The 16,258-nt window shown below is 40.9% G+C and overlaps 1 protein-coding gene across 1 annotated transcript; it reads left to right on the top strand.

The window, feature by feature from the left end:
* Nucleotides 1–1,076: 1,076 nt before the first annotated feature.
* On the top strand, nt 1,077–11,169 carry LOC118403318 (poly(A) RNA polymerase, mitochondrial-like). Its single transcript, XM_035802015.1, is given in 10 exon segments — nt 1,077–1,316; nt 1,807–1,982; nt 2,844–3,068; nt 3,591–3,812; nt 4,887–5,098; nt 5,865–6,091; nt 6,708–6,800; nt 7,536–7,654; nt 9,517–9,660; nt 9,662–11,169. Coding segments are annotated over 10 exon segments (1,857 nt in total). The 5' UTR covers nt 1,077–1,138; the 3' UTR covers nt 9,923–11,169.
* Nucleotides 11,170–16,258: the final 5,089 nt, after the last annotated feature.

Below are 16,258 nucleotides of genomic sequence, written 5' to 3'. Positions count from 1 at the left end.
AACAGGATGCTTGGCATGCCATTCTGACGAGATTTTCGGACAGGATCAGTGTTAATAGGGTGCAGGTGAGATTTGCATGTGTATACATCACTGCGCTTCAAATCAAGCAGGTGAGATTTGCATGTGTATACATCACTGCGGTTCGGAGCAAATATAGGCGACTCGTATCTATTTCCGATAATGGTGGGGATCTTACGTTGGTGCCTTTTCCCTGCTTTGGATCCTCTAGCCCTGCTCCTGAACCTCCAGATCCCCAACCTCTGTAGATGGTAGACTTCCATACCTACATGTACCTTTTTCATATCAACATTACATATTGAACAGTATGAGTATCAAGGGATGTCGTAGCACAGGGTGTCGGGACATACTAACAGTAGGGCAATTGACCTCATTCACCAAAGTCAAAACATTCAGCAAGATTGGACAAGACAATTAAACACCTTTGGTGCACTTAACATTATTGAATTTCAAAAAACTTTTAGAAACTTCAGATTTTTGAGATTAATAATAATAATGTGTCCTATTTTGACAACGTTAAACATTCTATCAGATTTTATCAGATGTAGGATCTAGGAGTAATTGTTGTATTGCTGCTGCTCTTTATGTCTGTGAATGCATTTACCATATAAAATTTTGAGTTAAAACTCAAGGCTTACAGCTAAGTGTCACTCAAAAATGATTGCCCCCCTCCCCAAATACAGGAAAACAAAACATGTCCAAACCAAGGAGGTGTCCAAACTCACCAGACTCTACTCTGACATCACAGAGCTCACAAACATGTCGTGACTTGTGTGAGGGTCCCGCTCCTGATGCCATTTTACTGTGGGACACGACAAACTAGTACAGATAGAAACGTTTCAACTGAAAACAAAAACTTTGTGAAAACGTCATTCCAACGCACATGCATGGAGGTTAGAGTTCAACTGATAGATGACCTCATTTGACCCCATTCTCGTGCCCATGGCTCACAAGAAATATATAAATTTCGACCCTAGCTGATCGTTTATTTCGCAGACATTTGTTTATTAGACCTAATTAAAATATTTTGTGCCAATACACTTCATATAATCATAAGAATGATCTTTATCGTGATTTTTGTATGTAAAGTTCTAGGAACGAGTGCGATATAGAAACCAAGATGGCGGCGCCCATGATGAGGAAGGGGGCGGCGTTGCGTTGGTGTTTAGAGAGAAATTGTGGACTGTCGAGAAGATCGTCGGTATTCTACAAGTTTATAAGACGATGTACAACCCAGGTGTCAAATTCAGAGACTGTAGTGTCGTCCGAGCCGGAGATTTCTTCAAACATAGACAATGGTTTGTAGAAATGGGGAGGGGGGCCTGTGGCTAACCAGTTGCACAACCAAATTATGATCATGAATTCAGTACTATTTTGTATAAGTGTGGTTTCGATCGTTTTGATTTCATTGCTCATTTGATGACAGCAACATTCTTACACGTCAATCGATTACTATATATCATTGTTGGACCTTAATTACGGTGACAGTGTTCAAATGAATAGTATTCTTTACCATAATTCTATGCAAAATATGATAGTAACGTTAACGTTAACGTTAGATATATTTTGTAACGTTACGTGTGCAAAATGCTTGCCGAAAAATTATTGATCTTTTATTATGATGTTGTGACAGCATAATCTGTAGCCCCGTGTTATTACTTATTGTATTGTTTCAACTGTAAACTTAAAACATCCTGAATACAAAACATCCTTTCCAATCCAGCTTTGAAATTAAATGCCTGCAATTTGCAAAGATAAATGAATTTACTGTATCGTTTGAAACTACAGATGTCCCCAGACCAGGCGTGGATCTGCGCAGATTTTCGGATATCCAGGAGGAGCGAAGACAGGAGGCGTTACGGAGCGTGCTCGTCAGACACGTGGGGAAAGCTACAGAAGATGAGCTCACCAAGTTCTGCTCTCACTTCGGGGAGGTGCAAAACTGTTTCACCTATGGAAACCAGGTATGATAGCTGATGTCAATTTTTAACCATAACTTAAAAGTAACCCTGGGGCCTGGGCCGATAGATAATAAAGTTTGACCATAATTTTCCCATAGGCATCTTATCACATCCAAGTTTCTAAAACGCCACAAACCATATTTCATTTATAGAAAGCAAAGAGACCATGATTTGAAGTTAAAATGGTGCATTCTAAGGTATCCTGAGGGGCAAAATTACTGTCAGAGAGGTCACAGTAGAAGACTGTGACCACAGATGACCTAGTGGCATCCCTGGTCAATCAGAATTTCATGCTTATCAGAGGATCTGCTCCCCAGTGTAAGGGCATCTGGTACATCCAATTTTTCTAGTTATTTTAAGAATTTCAAAGCGTGTCGAAATAATACCTTGACTTGACGCATGCCTGGCTAAAAGCCTGACTGCCCCTCAGGCTTTTAGCTAGGATTTTTTCATAGGGTGTCCAAATTTCTTGCCATTAGGTGAGCGCTGCAGGCGCGAGTATTGTAGGGGGTCTGGGGACATCCTCACTCAGAAAATTCTGAAATTTATAACTCTCATTTCCCACATTTTGAGGTGCAAATTTGGGGGAATGAAGCAAATTTACTGTCAGACAGGCCACATGTGACCTGTAGCATCCCTGGTCAATCAGAATTTCATGCTTGTCAGAGGATCTGCTCCCCAGTGTAAGGGTGTACAATTTGTGTTATTTTTTTAACAGGGTGTACAATGTACACCTGTACACCTACTAGTACCTGGCTAAAAGCCTGCTGCCCCTACAATCTCAATTAGGCTATGAGACTACAAAAATGTACCTTTCTTTACAATTGCGCCATTGCCTTATGTACTTCTGTCATACATTTCCAGGAGCTGTACACCTTACTGGAGTACAAGTCTAGAGGTTCAGTCCACAGCCTACTGAACACCTCCCACTTCAGGTCCATTCTGGAGATCCTCCCCTACAGGTCACGCCTGCTGTGCTTCCGCACCAGTAACTGGATGGACAACGCCAGTAGGAGACCCGGCATGGGGGAGATGACTGCAGATCAGAAGTTCTCCATCCTGGCAACCAAGCTGTGTGCAGCTCAGTCTGTTAGTATAGCAATTTTTCATTCCTTCACGTGTAGGGGTGGGTAACTGGTGCAAAATTGTTACAAAATCGGTACAAAATCAGTCTTTTATGTTAGACCGGACTGGAAAAAATTCAGTTGATCTTAGACCAATTAGAAAATGAGCAAATTATATTGTCAGGCATTCACACATTTTTGGGCATGCCGGTACAAGAAAATAGCAAGGTTGAAGTAGTTGAGTCATTTCTACCAAGTTTTAACAGTCAATCTTGGTCAGGCAGCTAATGTTGTCTACATGAAGATGGGGTTTTAAAACGCCAGTGGGAGTCCGACACACCGCTCAACCTGGTCACTGGGTCCTTCCACAAATGTGGGAAATCTCAATAGATACACATTTGTACAATGTATATCAATTAAGAAATCTTGCATAAGGTGCTTTCATTGACTCATACTTTTATACATGCAGACTCAGGCTTCACAGAACATATAGTGCTATAGTACATATATAAGCTTGATATATCTTATCTCTTTTCTATTTTGACAGATGGAGGAACAGATGCAAGTTTTAGTCCGAGAGACACAGCTAACGGAGGGCGAAACACGGCTGAGATTCCTGGTCTGCTCTTTGGTGGAGGACGCCATCACAGGCTACTTCCCAGGATGCATTGTGCACCCCTTTGGCTCCTCTGTCAACGGCTTTGGCAACAAGGGCTGTGACCTTGACATGTACTTGAACCTGAACGTGGAGCAACACAGAACCAAGAAGGTGGGTTTATACTGAAATGGCATATGTATTTCAATCTCTGTATTTTCTCCACATACATGAAGATACATACGAGCAATCGTGATGATGTCACAGTGATGCAGTGGTAGGCAAAAAGCAGGTGTTTGCCAAAATATTGATTTACATACTAACCTGTAATTTGATCTGCTAATTTCAATATAAATTTTCAATCCAATCTGCTGACGTCCTGGTAGGCACCAGCCGTGAAATACCCCGGATATAAACAACAACAGCGATCGCTTGAATGTATTGTTTACTAGGCTAGGGCTGAGTACTCAAACGTAACATCAGGACTGGTACAATGACAAGTTTGGGTACAGAGCAGTCTCCAGGACCTGTCTGGGACTAAAAGTTACTCGTTGGGAAGGACAAAAATTTCACCCGATCTCTCCGAAAAATCTGAATGTCAGTATATAAATTTGATAGAAATGTGTTTTCATTAGCTTAGAATGACAGATTCAACCAAGAAAGTGGACAACATGGGCTCCCAAACAATGAGTGGGATGGAAAAAATTAAAGCTGGAGACAGAGGTTTACATAGTAGGTACAGGTCTGTTACACCAGGTACAATGACAGGCACTAGTACTGTCTGGCAGCCGTGATGTATGCTATTCCTTGTATCTGATACATTCTGAAAAGTTTTCTGTATCTGTATCAGGGCTCTAGCCAGCTCAACATTTTTTTCCGTCAGCCAATTCCCACTGTCGCGAAAACACTATTCTAGGAGTTAGAGAGACTGAACTGAGACCTTGAAAAACGGGTTTTAATGAGATTATCGTATGCGAAAGGGCACCGACACACATTATCAACAATCATAACAATAGCAAAACAGTGTGTGGCTTTTACGGCCGTGGACGGCGTCCCCAAGCAGCCTGTAGCTTCCACCAAGGAGCTTTTGTCAGATTTTTGTCCGTCAAAGTTGACGGATTGGTTTTAAAATTTTTCCGTCACACGCAGCAAATTTCCGACGGACGCTGGCTAGAGCCCTGATCTGTATGACCGGTGTAACCGCCCTTTGGCATAACACACCAGCATAACGTTGATTGAATCCTACAGAAGAAGTCTTTCCCGCGAATGGAGTACGAAGTGAGGACTGTGCCTACGGAGAGAGCAGCGACCCAGAACCTCCTGTCCACGGTGGGACAGAGTCTGGCGGAGTTCGTACCCAGCTGTCGCCAACTGCAGTACATCCTGCACGCTCGCTGTCCATTGGTCAAGTTTATGCACGAGGCATCGGGCATACAATGTGACCTGACATCTAACAACAGGTACGTGTACATTAGGGGTGGTACCAGCTCAAAACCGTTTTTTTCTTGTGGCCGGGGGAAACTTGGGATCGGTTGTGGACCTGAAAAAATCAGTAGTAGTAAGACTGGATGTTGGACCGATTAGAAAACTAACAGATTATAGCGGCAGGCATTTACGTTTTTTGACGTTTATTTGTCCAAGAAAATAATAAGCATAGTAGAGGAGAGTTTATAGTCATTTTTACAAAGTTTCTACAGTCAAACTTGGTGTAACTGAACAGACCCTAAGACAGTTAGTGTTGTTTACATGACGATAGGATACTCCACCAAACATTCCCTTGTATCGAAATGGACCATTGTGTTGAGTATTGCCCATTCACAAACAATAAGGTCCAGGTTCAGGTCCAGACCTGGACCTGATCATCTAGACCTGGACCGTACCTGGACCTGAATTTTCTGTACCGGTACCCACCCCTAGTGTACAAATGTACACTGCATATGAAAAAAAAAATGAAAGAAAATTGAATAGCACATGCATGTGCTGATGCTTTAAACAGGATTAACAAGATGATGATGTAACCTAAGATTAGGATTGAAATTGGATTAACAAAACGATATAATATACATACTAGTAGGATTAAGACTCAAATAGAATAACATTGTAGCAGAGCCTTTTGGTATTGTTACATTTAATGTTTTTCCTAAAACCCTTTTTGGTTTGTCTCTGAATGAAAAGTACAAATAATCACCATCTGTCCAATGACAAATCTCCATACTTTCTCTCTAGCATTGCACTGAAGAGCAGCGAGCTACTCAACCTGTACTCCCGTATCGACCCTCGGGTACGGCCGCTCGTATACGCAGTCCGACACTGGGCACGTATGCACCATATCACCAGTAGTATGCCTGGAGGCTGGATAACCAACTTCTCCCTGACAGCGCTGGTGATATTCTTCCTACAGTACACAGACAAGCCTGTGCTCCCTGCCATTGATGCACTGAAGGGGCTGGCTGGTAGGTGGCGCTTGTGTACAGCAATTATCTTTGTTTATCTATGTTTCTGTGTTAATCATAGCATGTGTTATATGATTTCACAGGCTGATTGGGCTTCTTCCCTGAGAGCCATACAATGTACAATCAATACATATATATATATAACAAACTACATCTACATGTATTTAACCAAATCTGACCAATTTCCATTCCAGAACTTCCAATGATTGGTCCGTCTTAGCACTACTATGTATAATGATGAACAGGATTAAGATGTTGTAAAAGTTAGGTTCAAGCACCATGAACCGACCATGCCTAATGGCTTTGAGGCTTTTGGCGTAATCGGTTGCATTCTGGCTTTGTGGTCTGGTGGCCCGTGATCGGCGCGAGTTTAAATCCCTGGAGTCAGGATATTGTTTCTTTCTGTTTCTACACCTTTCTTACACTGAATGGTCAAGTGGTTAGTACATGTATTTGGCGCTCCCACCAAGGCTAGGGTTCTATCCTGGACTGGGCACTGCTCTAAGCGCCATCAGGTGCAGGAGGGACTTGTCTTTGACATGAGGGAGGTAAGGGTCAGACATATCTAAGAAATGGAATAATGTATTTAAACTTATCCATGTTGCATGTTCCACAGATAAGGCCGACACCTGTGTTCTGGAGGGAAATGACTGCACACTTGTGAGTGATCTGACCAAGGTGCAGCCGTCAGAAAACACAGACAGTACAGGTATGTGGAAACAATGAAAACCAATATACTTAGACATTAGTTGAAGCTGCAATTCGTAAACTATTGCAATTGATAAACAATTCCTAAAAATAAAATATTTGCAATTCCAGGATGAATGTTTATCATTTTCCTTCCATTGAACTGTTTAGTATAGAATTGTTTTGACAGGCCTTAGGAACTCGATTGTGGTATAAAAGTATAGAAGTGGGAGGAAAATACGTGGAAAAAAATATTAGACTATGACCACAAAAGATGAAAAAAAGATGCACAAAAAAGATGAGCACAAAGCAGGATGAAAGTTAGAAGGAAATTTGTTAAACGTTTGTCTAGAAAGAATTGCATCATTCTATATCAGGCCAAGAAGCAGTTACTGACAAGCAACTGGTCCAGGATATGATTTGGGAAACAGTCAGACATTTCAGAAACATGTAGTTATGATCCACTACAAAGAAAGTGGATGCTAACTGAAACGTCTGTTTCCAAAACCATATCCAGTTGCTTGAGTAACTACTTTTCGGCATATCCTATTACCTGGATGTCTAACCTTCATCAACGTAATCGCATCTATACTTTCACACCCACATGCATGATACACACACAAGCACAGACATACACAAACACACGTGCAGACAGACACACACACAGAGGAACATACAAAGATGTAAAGATTGGCTGTTCGTCAGTTGAATTTTCACCCTTAACCACAATATTAACATTGTTCTGGATATTCTGTAGATGAGCTTCTTCTGGAGTTCTTCGAATTCTACAGCAATTTCAACTTCAAGAACTGTGGGCTGAACCTACGTACAGGAGAGATGCAGGAGAAAAAGAACTTTGATGCCCTGTATATACAGGTCAGAACTTTTTGTGTAATTTATGATGTCATTTTATTATATTGTAACATTTGTCGATTTCCATCAAATTTTGTAAAGCCATATAGCACTACCATCATCTGCAAAGATGGAAGGATGCCTACTACTTTATATTGGTTTGATTGTATGGATGACATCCTTACTCACATTAATTTTCAACTGTTTAAAAAAGGAGATTTGAACTTTATGTAAACTGTACAAAGCATCTGCAAAATGAGCCAATGTATGCCATGAATTGAAAATAAATGTTTAGAAAATGGCTACAAATTTATGGAATACCAAAGTCAGTCCCGATGTCAAAGAAGAAGGTGAGAAAGAACAAGAATAAAGAATCTTTTGTTTGGTTTACCAAACTCTGTATTTTTAATCATTTGTTCATCTTTCCTGACAACTTAGATCTCATATCATAATGAAGGTAACTTTTTTTTCCAAACCTTTTCTTATTCCTAGGCTTGCACCATGGTCCAGTTTTGGGGTTTCCAGATAATGTCATCCTGATATTGTAAAGTCAACATTGCCTAAGTCCATACCAATTTAATTAGTTGGTTCTCGGATTTTTTCCTAAAAAAATTGAAGCGACAGGGCGAAAAAAAAAAAAAATTGCAACAAGTCTGGGTTCAGGTCCAGGCTGGTTAGTCCAGACCTGAACCCATGGTATACGTGTGCTAGAAATAGTTATTATTAATAATCAGTTAAAATTACATGCAAAATTGCATGTTGGCATGAATTTGTACAATATACATTAAATTATGTACAGTTGCTACAGTTGACAGAAATGTTCACAAAACATCTCAAATAGACCAATATAGTATTTTTACAGAGATGCAAAGACAACAACAAACATTATTTAAGTTTGCCTCTAGAAATAAAATACCATTGCTGGAAGACTTATTTGCTCTCTGAGTTGATAAGAATCTGTCTATCCAAGGCTCTAAATATATTTCATGGTCAACTGGTGCAAATTGGAAACAAAATTACAAATACTTCCACTCCCCCAAAATACATGAACAAGCCAAAGTACTGAACTACATGTTGTATAAAACCATAGGTTTATTCTCTCTTTTTGTTACATGTACATTTATTTGTTGACAAATAATTAAGATGCAGTTTGATTAAACTTCCTAGAAAAAACCTAATGTTACATGCAATCACTGAAATCAGCACTGAAATGGTACTACTAGTATCTAGCCAAATCTGCCTGCAGTTCCACTGCAAACAGCGTGGGGGCGCTTTTTTGACTTGCAGGCTTTGAAGAAGAAAGATGGCCGCCCGGCATTTTCCGACTTCATTTTCATCTCCATTTGGAAGGCTTTTGGCATTTCAGGCTTATCAAAACATGTTGGCTATGGAGGTACAAAAGTGAAAAAGTATTGGTGATTTATTGAGTTGTTTGCTTGGGTGCTGATTTCTGTGTTTCAATTGAAAATTTGCACGTGAAAGTGTGTGTGAGAGAGAGCACATGCTCAGCCGAACTTCTGTTCTGGTTCTGTTACGTTATGTTATGCCCATGAAATAGGCATTTTACGATGATTTATTTGTTCCTAAATATACTTTGCAACAAAAAAGATATGAATCAATTTGTAACAAAGGACTTAGGGGTGAGAAAAAGTAAATGCACTGGTACTTTCCAGACGTTCTGTTTCTCTAAGGGAACAAAAGTTTTGCAGCACGATTTTTTTACTGAACGGAATTTTTTTTTTTTCTAAATTGGGAAAATTTGAAGCGGCGATTCCGAGAACCAACGAATTAAATTGGTGTGGCCTAATCTTGACATGATAACAAATTCTATGTACATGTAGTTTTAAAACTTGAAGTAAAATTCATGAGTTTTCCTTTTCTTGTAGAATCCATTCGAGCAGCAACTCAACCTAAGTAAAAACGTCAGCATGCACCAGCTGGAAAAGTTCGTCCAGTTGTCCAGGGAGGCTGCCTGGATGGCAGAACAGCCTGACTTCCTCCAACCTGAGGTTGGTTCAAAAGGGTGGAGTCACCCCCTGGGGACTAGTGTCCATTCTCTCTGGGCATAACAGAAGGAAGAAAAGACTTATGGACCAGAAGGAATTCACTCCAATCTTGACTCCATCAAGTCAGGGAATTCCAAAAGGAATGTCGGACCGAGAATACACCTCACAGAACCTGCCAAGTTCAAGTCTGTGCTCAAATCTGCAAAGTCCAGGGCGGACAAAAGGACCAAAAATGGAAACAGGAGATAGTACTGCTGCAGGGTGTGATCTGCTATGGTGGAAGTGACTCAGTATGGAACAAATCCATCCAGATACAGAAATTAGTATGTGCATAGCAGTCATGTACAAAACTTTATCAGCTGTAGTAAGCCTGGATACCATTCACTATGGCTAATGCGAGCTCATTCTTATTGCTTGCTTGAAAAGAATTGTTCACAGCTTTTTGTTTCACAAACTTATATGCTTTCCTGTCTGCAGACTGTAACTTCTTTACATGTTCACGTTCCTCAAGTAGTCTTGAATAAACTTGATGTAGGCTTCATGGACATTTGCAAAAGAGGATGACTCCATTAGCTGAAGAAGATTAAAGATATTGGAGCTGTTTGTGTCGAACGCCATCGCCATCTTGAATGCTGCTTGGTCATCCAGAGAAGTGGCACAACAAAATATTAACGATATCAAACTAGTACTGAACAAACTCAAACACTTCTACATGATGGCTGGGTCTTCTTAGGAGTACGAACACAAAATTCAGACACTATAAACTCAAGACAGTAACAATAATCAAAACATTTGAGGAGCGCTTAACAAACACATCCAACACTCACTAGTCATGTTCTGTATGATCAATAAGCAACAGTGGAGGATGGTACCCAGGCTATGCTGCAGTGATGTTTCACTGAATTCAAATAATCCATTCATCAAAACTGACCAAATGTAAGCTCAGAGAATGGCACATATTTTTGGCTATGGTAGCTCCACTCTTCTGAAAAGTACATTTGTACAAAGAAATGCAGAACCCAAAGTCGCTTACATGCAGAGGGCAATGCAAAAGACTATTACTACAAAGTTAAACTGTAACATGTATGGTTATGGTGTTGTCAGTTTATTGTTCTGAATGTGTAACGTTATAGTAAATGTTAAATACAGATGTATCATTGGTTAAATTTGTCATTTGTTAAATCTTTCGTTTGTGTCTTTTTGGCTGCCAAGAAATACACTGTTTTAAACCAAATATAACTAGCTTTTTCATGATGCAAACATGGAGGATCAGGAATAATATACAATGTATGTTATTGTGTTTTGAAAATTGATACTAGCACCACTCTTTAAAGCCCACTAGTACTGCTTCATCCAACACTTCTAGCTTGGCATTAACTTTGATATGAACTTTTTTTTCATATATTGTAGGCATAGTAGTTGCAGCTGGCAACAACAGAAGTCATGTTTTCCTTAGTACAACCTCCTATTATAATGAAATTGAATGCGATTGAAAAGTCGCCAAAATATTTCTGTCTATAAAAACAGTTTGTCTCATATTTTACGTGAAAAACAGTTTGTTGCTTAAATCCTGTGTCATTTTACTATATGCCGGTAATCCACTTTTTCTACAGAGTTGTACAAAAAATGTATTTCACAAGCATGGCTCTACTTAAACTACCAAACATAAATCACGTTATAAGGTATGGCCATCAATGCAGTAATTTATATCATAATTTAGAATATAAATATGGCCTCCTTCGATCAATATTGACCATGGTAAAATAATCTAGAATATTACACTGATAAATCAAATGAGATAACACTGAAGCTTGCAAAGGAAGATGCAAAAAGTTTTGCATGTTCTTCTGTTCGCGGACCGGGCAGTACTTGGATGGGAGTCCCCCAACCAAGGACATCCGGATTGCTGTAGCCTCACGAAGCTTTCAACGAAATCGTCTTCCGGGAGGGACGTAAAACGGGGGTCCCGTGCTCGAGGAGGTGCCTCGACCACGTTAAACAGCCTCGTTACCCACTTTGGGTACCTACTGGCTGCAAAATATTATCATTATTGTTCACCACGTTGAAAAAGTGCACATGTCTACGATCAAGGACGTTATGATATAACGTCCTTGCTACGATGAACAAAACATGGGAGGTGGGCGGGGCCATGGGGACCTCCAACATGACACGGTTGACCTTTGCCCTGTCCTGTATGACTAAGCGCATTGACACGACCGCGCGGTCACTTGCCGATTTTCCCGACATTACGTTCTGCTGTCAGAGTGGGTTCGGCTTGGTCCAGGCACAGTTTTTCAGAGGTCGGCTGATTCTACAGTGCATCAAATTACCAGGTAACGTTAACGTTACGTTTTGCTATATTCAGTCATACCCGTTATAGAAGAACGGTCAAGGGTAGATTGACAAACGCATGTGAGGCACATTTACGGAGCAGATGTTTGCTTTGTACCGAACGCATTCAGGAGGGTCTGCATGGGGGTCCCGACAACGATCATCAAGTTAGGCTGAATTCTGAAGAACCCCCCTACGTATTACGCTAAATCAAGGGAGGCAATTAGTAGATTTCAATTACGTTAAATTTGGTCTCCTCGCTACGAAGTACGTAGATAAGATTAATTTCCCTATGAATTACGGAAAATACAATAGCCTACCCTTATCCAGTTGCTTGAGTAACTACTTTTGGGCGTATCTTATTACCTGGATGTCTAACCTACATCGACGCAATTGTAGACCCTCATTCAGGTCCCTCATCATTACGCAAGAGGCGTTTGAGTTGTTTTGGATGTATTGCCGATACACCAAGGAGGTCCTAGTCAACTTTGTTCTTGTTCGATTTAGGAAGTATACTGACAAACTGAATATTATATATCAATCAGACGCCCTTAGAAATCAGAATGTAACACCAGAGCAGCCTATTATTTCTTACGAGATTCCCGATCTAGAACATGTACTACTTAACTACTGTAAGATAATATTTGCTTAGCGTTCCTAGAAGTTCTGTGAATGCCGCCGAACTGGGCGAACTAGGTATGTTTCCACTGTATATAGACACCCAGACACAACTGATTAAATATTGGCTTCGATTGCACAATATGTCTAATGATAGAATTGTTAAAAAAGCATACGACATTGCTGTTGTGCAAGAACATGAATGGATTACACATGTACAAGATATGCTATGCAGGCATGGTTTCCAAAATGTTTGGCTAAACCCTAATGTCGATGCCAAATATTTTGGAAACATGTTTAAGGAACGCCTAAAGGACACATTTCTTTCGAACTGGAGACAAAAGATAAGAAACTTTAGTAAACTGGCAACATATTCGAAAATCAAAACAACCTTCGCTCTAGAAAAATACCTGTTATCAATTCAAAACAGATCATTTACTAATAGCATAACAAAACTAAGGATTGGAGCACATGCTTTGGAAATTGAAAAGGGTCGTCACAAAAATATACCAGCTGAAAAGAGAATGTGTCCCATCTGCAAAGACAGTGTTGAAGACGAATATCATTTCCTGATGATATGCCCTTATTACAATGAAGAAAGGAAAAAGTTATTGACAATGTATAATAACGGAACAACATTACCTAAAACAAGCAGAGAAATATTCGATGTACTTCTATCATGTCCTGACTCCATATCTGTGCACCTAGGTCAATTTATATATAATGCTATGCAAAAGAGAAGTAGTGCCTTAACAATGTGAAATACACTATGCCGCCATATTTTCTATCTTGCTAGACTAGTATACTGATGTAAGTAGTTTGTAGTTGTTAGTTATACGTAATTTGCCATACATTGTACCTGTTGCAATCATTGTGCAATAAACTTGACTTGACTTGACTTGACTATATACGTAGCTTTAAAGCATGAGAATATGATGCTAGTATAAAGTTGTCTACAAAGTACACGAGCTTTTTCTGGAACACGGTCGCGTGCGTGGTGAGTTCCCAGGATTGAATTTCCCAACACTGAGCTACTACTGGTGTTTAAATTAGTTCTGAGGGTGCGATTATCGTATTAGTTACGGTGCTATGGACATAATCCTTGTTTGTGTTCATTCTCGTAGATTCCTTGTATTCACGTCACGCCCTATCAGTCATGCAACAGTCTGTGGATTAGTTTTCGTCCGCTAGAATTGTGACACCTTTCGGGTGGACTTTGAATTTGTTTGTTTCTCTATTCTGTTCGCGTATTGTGGAGTGAAGCCTTGTCAGATTCATTCCGCTCACTATGTATACTCCGTCAACGTTTAGCGACCGTTGGATGCTGAATAAATAAAGCTGACAAGGCTAACGGATATCGTTTATGTCCAAAGTTTTGTTGGAAAGAAAGCACGAACGCAGTTTGTTACCTCCATGAAAGGAGGTAAGGCATGTATTGTTTTTGGTGTGTTTGTGTTTTGGGGTGTGTGTGGTCACATAACTGTCAACCTCTGAATAGATGGATTGTGATGAATTCGCATTTGGACAGGAGTTGGCAAGACGAAGGTCAAGGTCTATTTCGGGCCCCCTGTTGCGTGACCTTGGTACTACAAGTACAACAGAACCTCCGGATTTTGTTCGGTTCGGCTCCGGCTGTTTTCTACGTGATGTAGGCATTTTTGTCGGGTTTTCTATTTGTTATTGTTGTTGTTATTGGGTGGGCCGACTACTCACTCTTTGCAGCCAGGGGCTTGAATTGCGAGGAGCTTACAATAGGCGGGGCTAAATCGCAAGGGTCTGGAGCGAGCTGCCATTCAGGTGATCTCAATACGACAGTAATTGCCCCAGGTGCGGCCAAGGTACTGCAGGTTTTGAACCGCTCACACCGCACCATCGCACATGTGGCGGGTTCTTTAACGTGTCCGGGGTATGGCTCTCCTCAGACACGGGACCTCCATTTAACGTCCTATCCGAGGGACGACTCATTTTCACTTGAGTAAAGTGAGGAAAGTCGTGTAAAGTGCCTTTCCCAAGGGCACAATATCGGCAGCACGGCAGGCGGATTCGATCCCACAACCTCTCGGTCACGAGGCGAACACAATACCACTGTGCAACGCGGTCTATTCGTACCGTTTTTGTCATGCCCGACTGACGGGCCGGTACAAACTACAAAGCCCGACGAAATTGCCTAAACAAGTCAAAACAGACTGCGGGTGCCGAAACTCTGCTTGCTTTTTGTATCTTTTGTTCTGGGCATGCTATGGTCTTAATTTTTTGGTGGCAGATAGCTTTCTTTATTCTGCCGAAAATCCCCAGCCGGACCAAAGACCTTGAAAAACATTTGCTGACCAGACAAATGCATGACAACTCAGAGGCGGTGAAAAATGTTTGTTAGCCTCCGGGATCCTTTGTCTCATAAAATATGGCTCAGGTGGCGATAGGAAGTTCGCAAATTGCAGGAGGTTCAAACACATAAAAGTTGCATTCATTCATCACAATTGATATTCCTGCGCCGTAAAGTAAGGTAGATTCAACGTATGATATGGAAAATGACAAAAAAACTGTGACTTTGTTGTACATTATGTTTCATTAGGCAGATTCTACAATGTTTTTACAATAACCATTCACCCCCTTGGTCTCAAATGTAAACTTCAGTTTGTTTGTATTACATTCAAAGCAAAATAATTCTTTCATTAACCTTTTAGGTCCTGACGTGGAACATTCGGTGCACCTCACTAAGACAACGTACCGCTCCCGCTGCTAAAAAAATGTGGACCGGTTTCCACCTGCTCCTGGCCGTTGCTGCCATTTTGTCTCCACTCGCTCAAGCTGGGGACATCCTGGTGGCGACGATGACGTTCGGCAGCCCGTGGTTGGACGTGGCGAAGATTGCCGAAGCCTTGGCCTCCCGAGGACATGTGGTAACCGTGGTGGCTCCTGCCAGTGAAAAGGCCGACCTGATGCGGAAATGGCCGAGCTTGCGCTATGAAGTTTTCGGAGATCCCGAAAAACCACCGATGATGAAAAATAACCTAAAGACTGTGCCGCAAACATTTGTAAGTAAATTTTGCATTTTGAGCTACTAGTAAGCGTATTTTAGCGACCAATGGAATCAATCTACTACATACAAAATTGAGTGTATTGAGTTCGAAACCACCTAGAATCTTCAACAACCTTAATGAAAGTTAATGATGATTTGCTACCAAATGTGTGTGTGTGACTGTGTGTGTGTGGGGGTGTGGGTGTGTTTGTGTGTGTGTGTTTGTGTGTGTGTGTGTGTGTGTGTTTGTGTGTGTGTGACTGTGTGTGTGTGTGTGTTTGTGTGTGTGTGTCTGTATGGCTAAATAAATCCTTATTTCAACTATGAAGTTTTGATGAATCAATGATCCCAAAGTACAATTTTATCCCAATAAAATGCTCAAAGTGGCAAATGAGATCAAGGCAAAGGTACACTGCATCTGAATTTGCGGAGTTCGATTCCCTTCCTATGTTACTAAACTTACCATCTATCTGTGTGAAAACTGTTTTAGGCATTCTCTTCACTCACATGGCTAGAATTCCTGGCCTTGGGGAATAGAATGACATCTGGCCTCCAGGAAAATTGTGAGGGAATGTTGAGTGACAGCCGGCTGATGACCAGACTGAAGAACAGCCACTATGACGTAGTGCTGACGTACCCTGGGACGTCATGTGG

The sequence above is a fragment of the Branchiostoma floridae genome, chromosome 16 (genome assembly GCF_000003815.2).
Source record: "Branchiostoma floridae strain S238N-H82 chromosome 16, Bfl_VNyyK, whole genome shotgun sequence".
Lineage (NCBI taxonomy): Eukaryota > Metazoa > Chordata > Leptocardii > Amphioxiformes > Branchiostomatidae > Branchiostoma > Branchiostoma floridae.
Note: the sequence above shows the minus strand (reverse complement) of the source record. Positions and strands in the feature narration are given on the sequence as shown.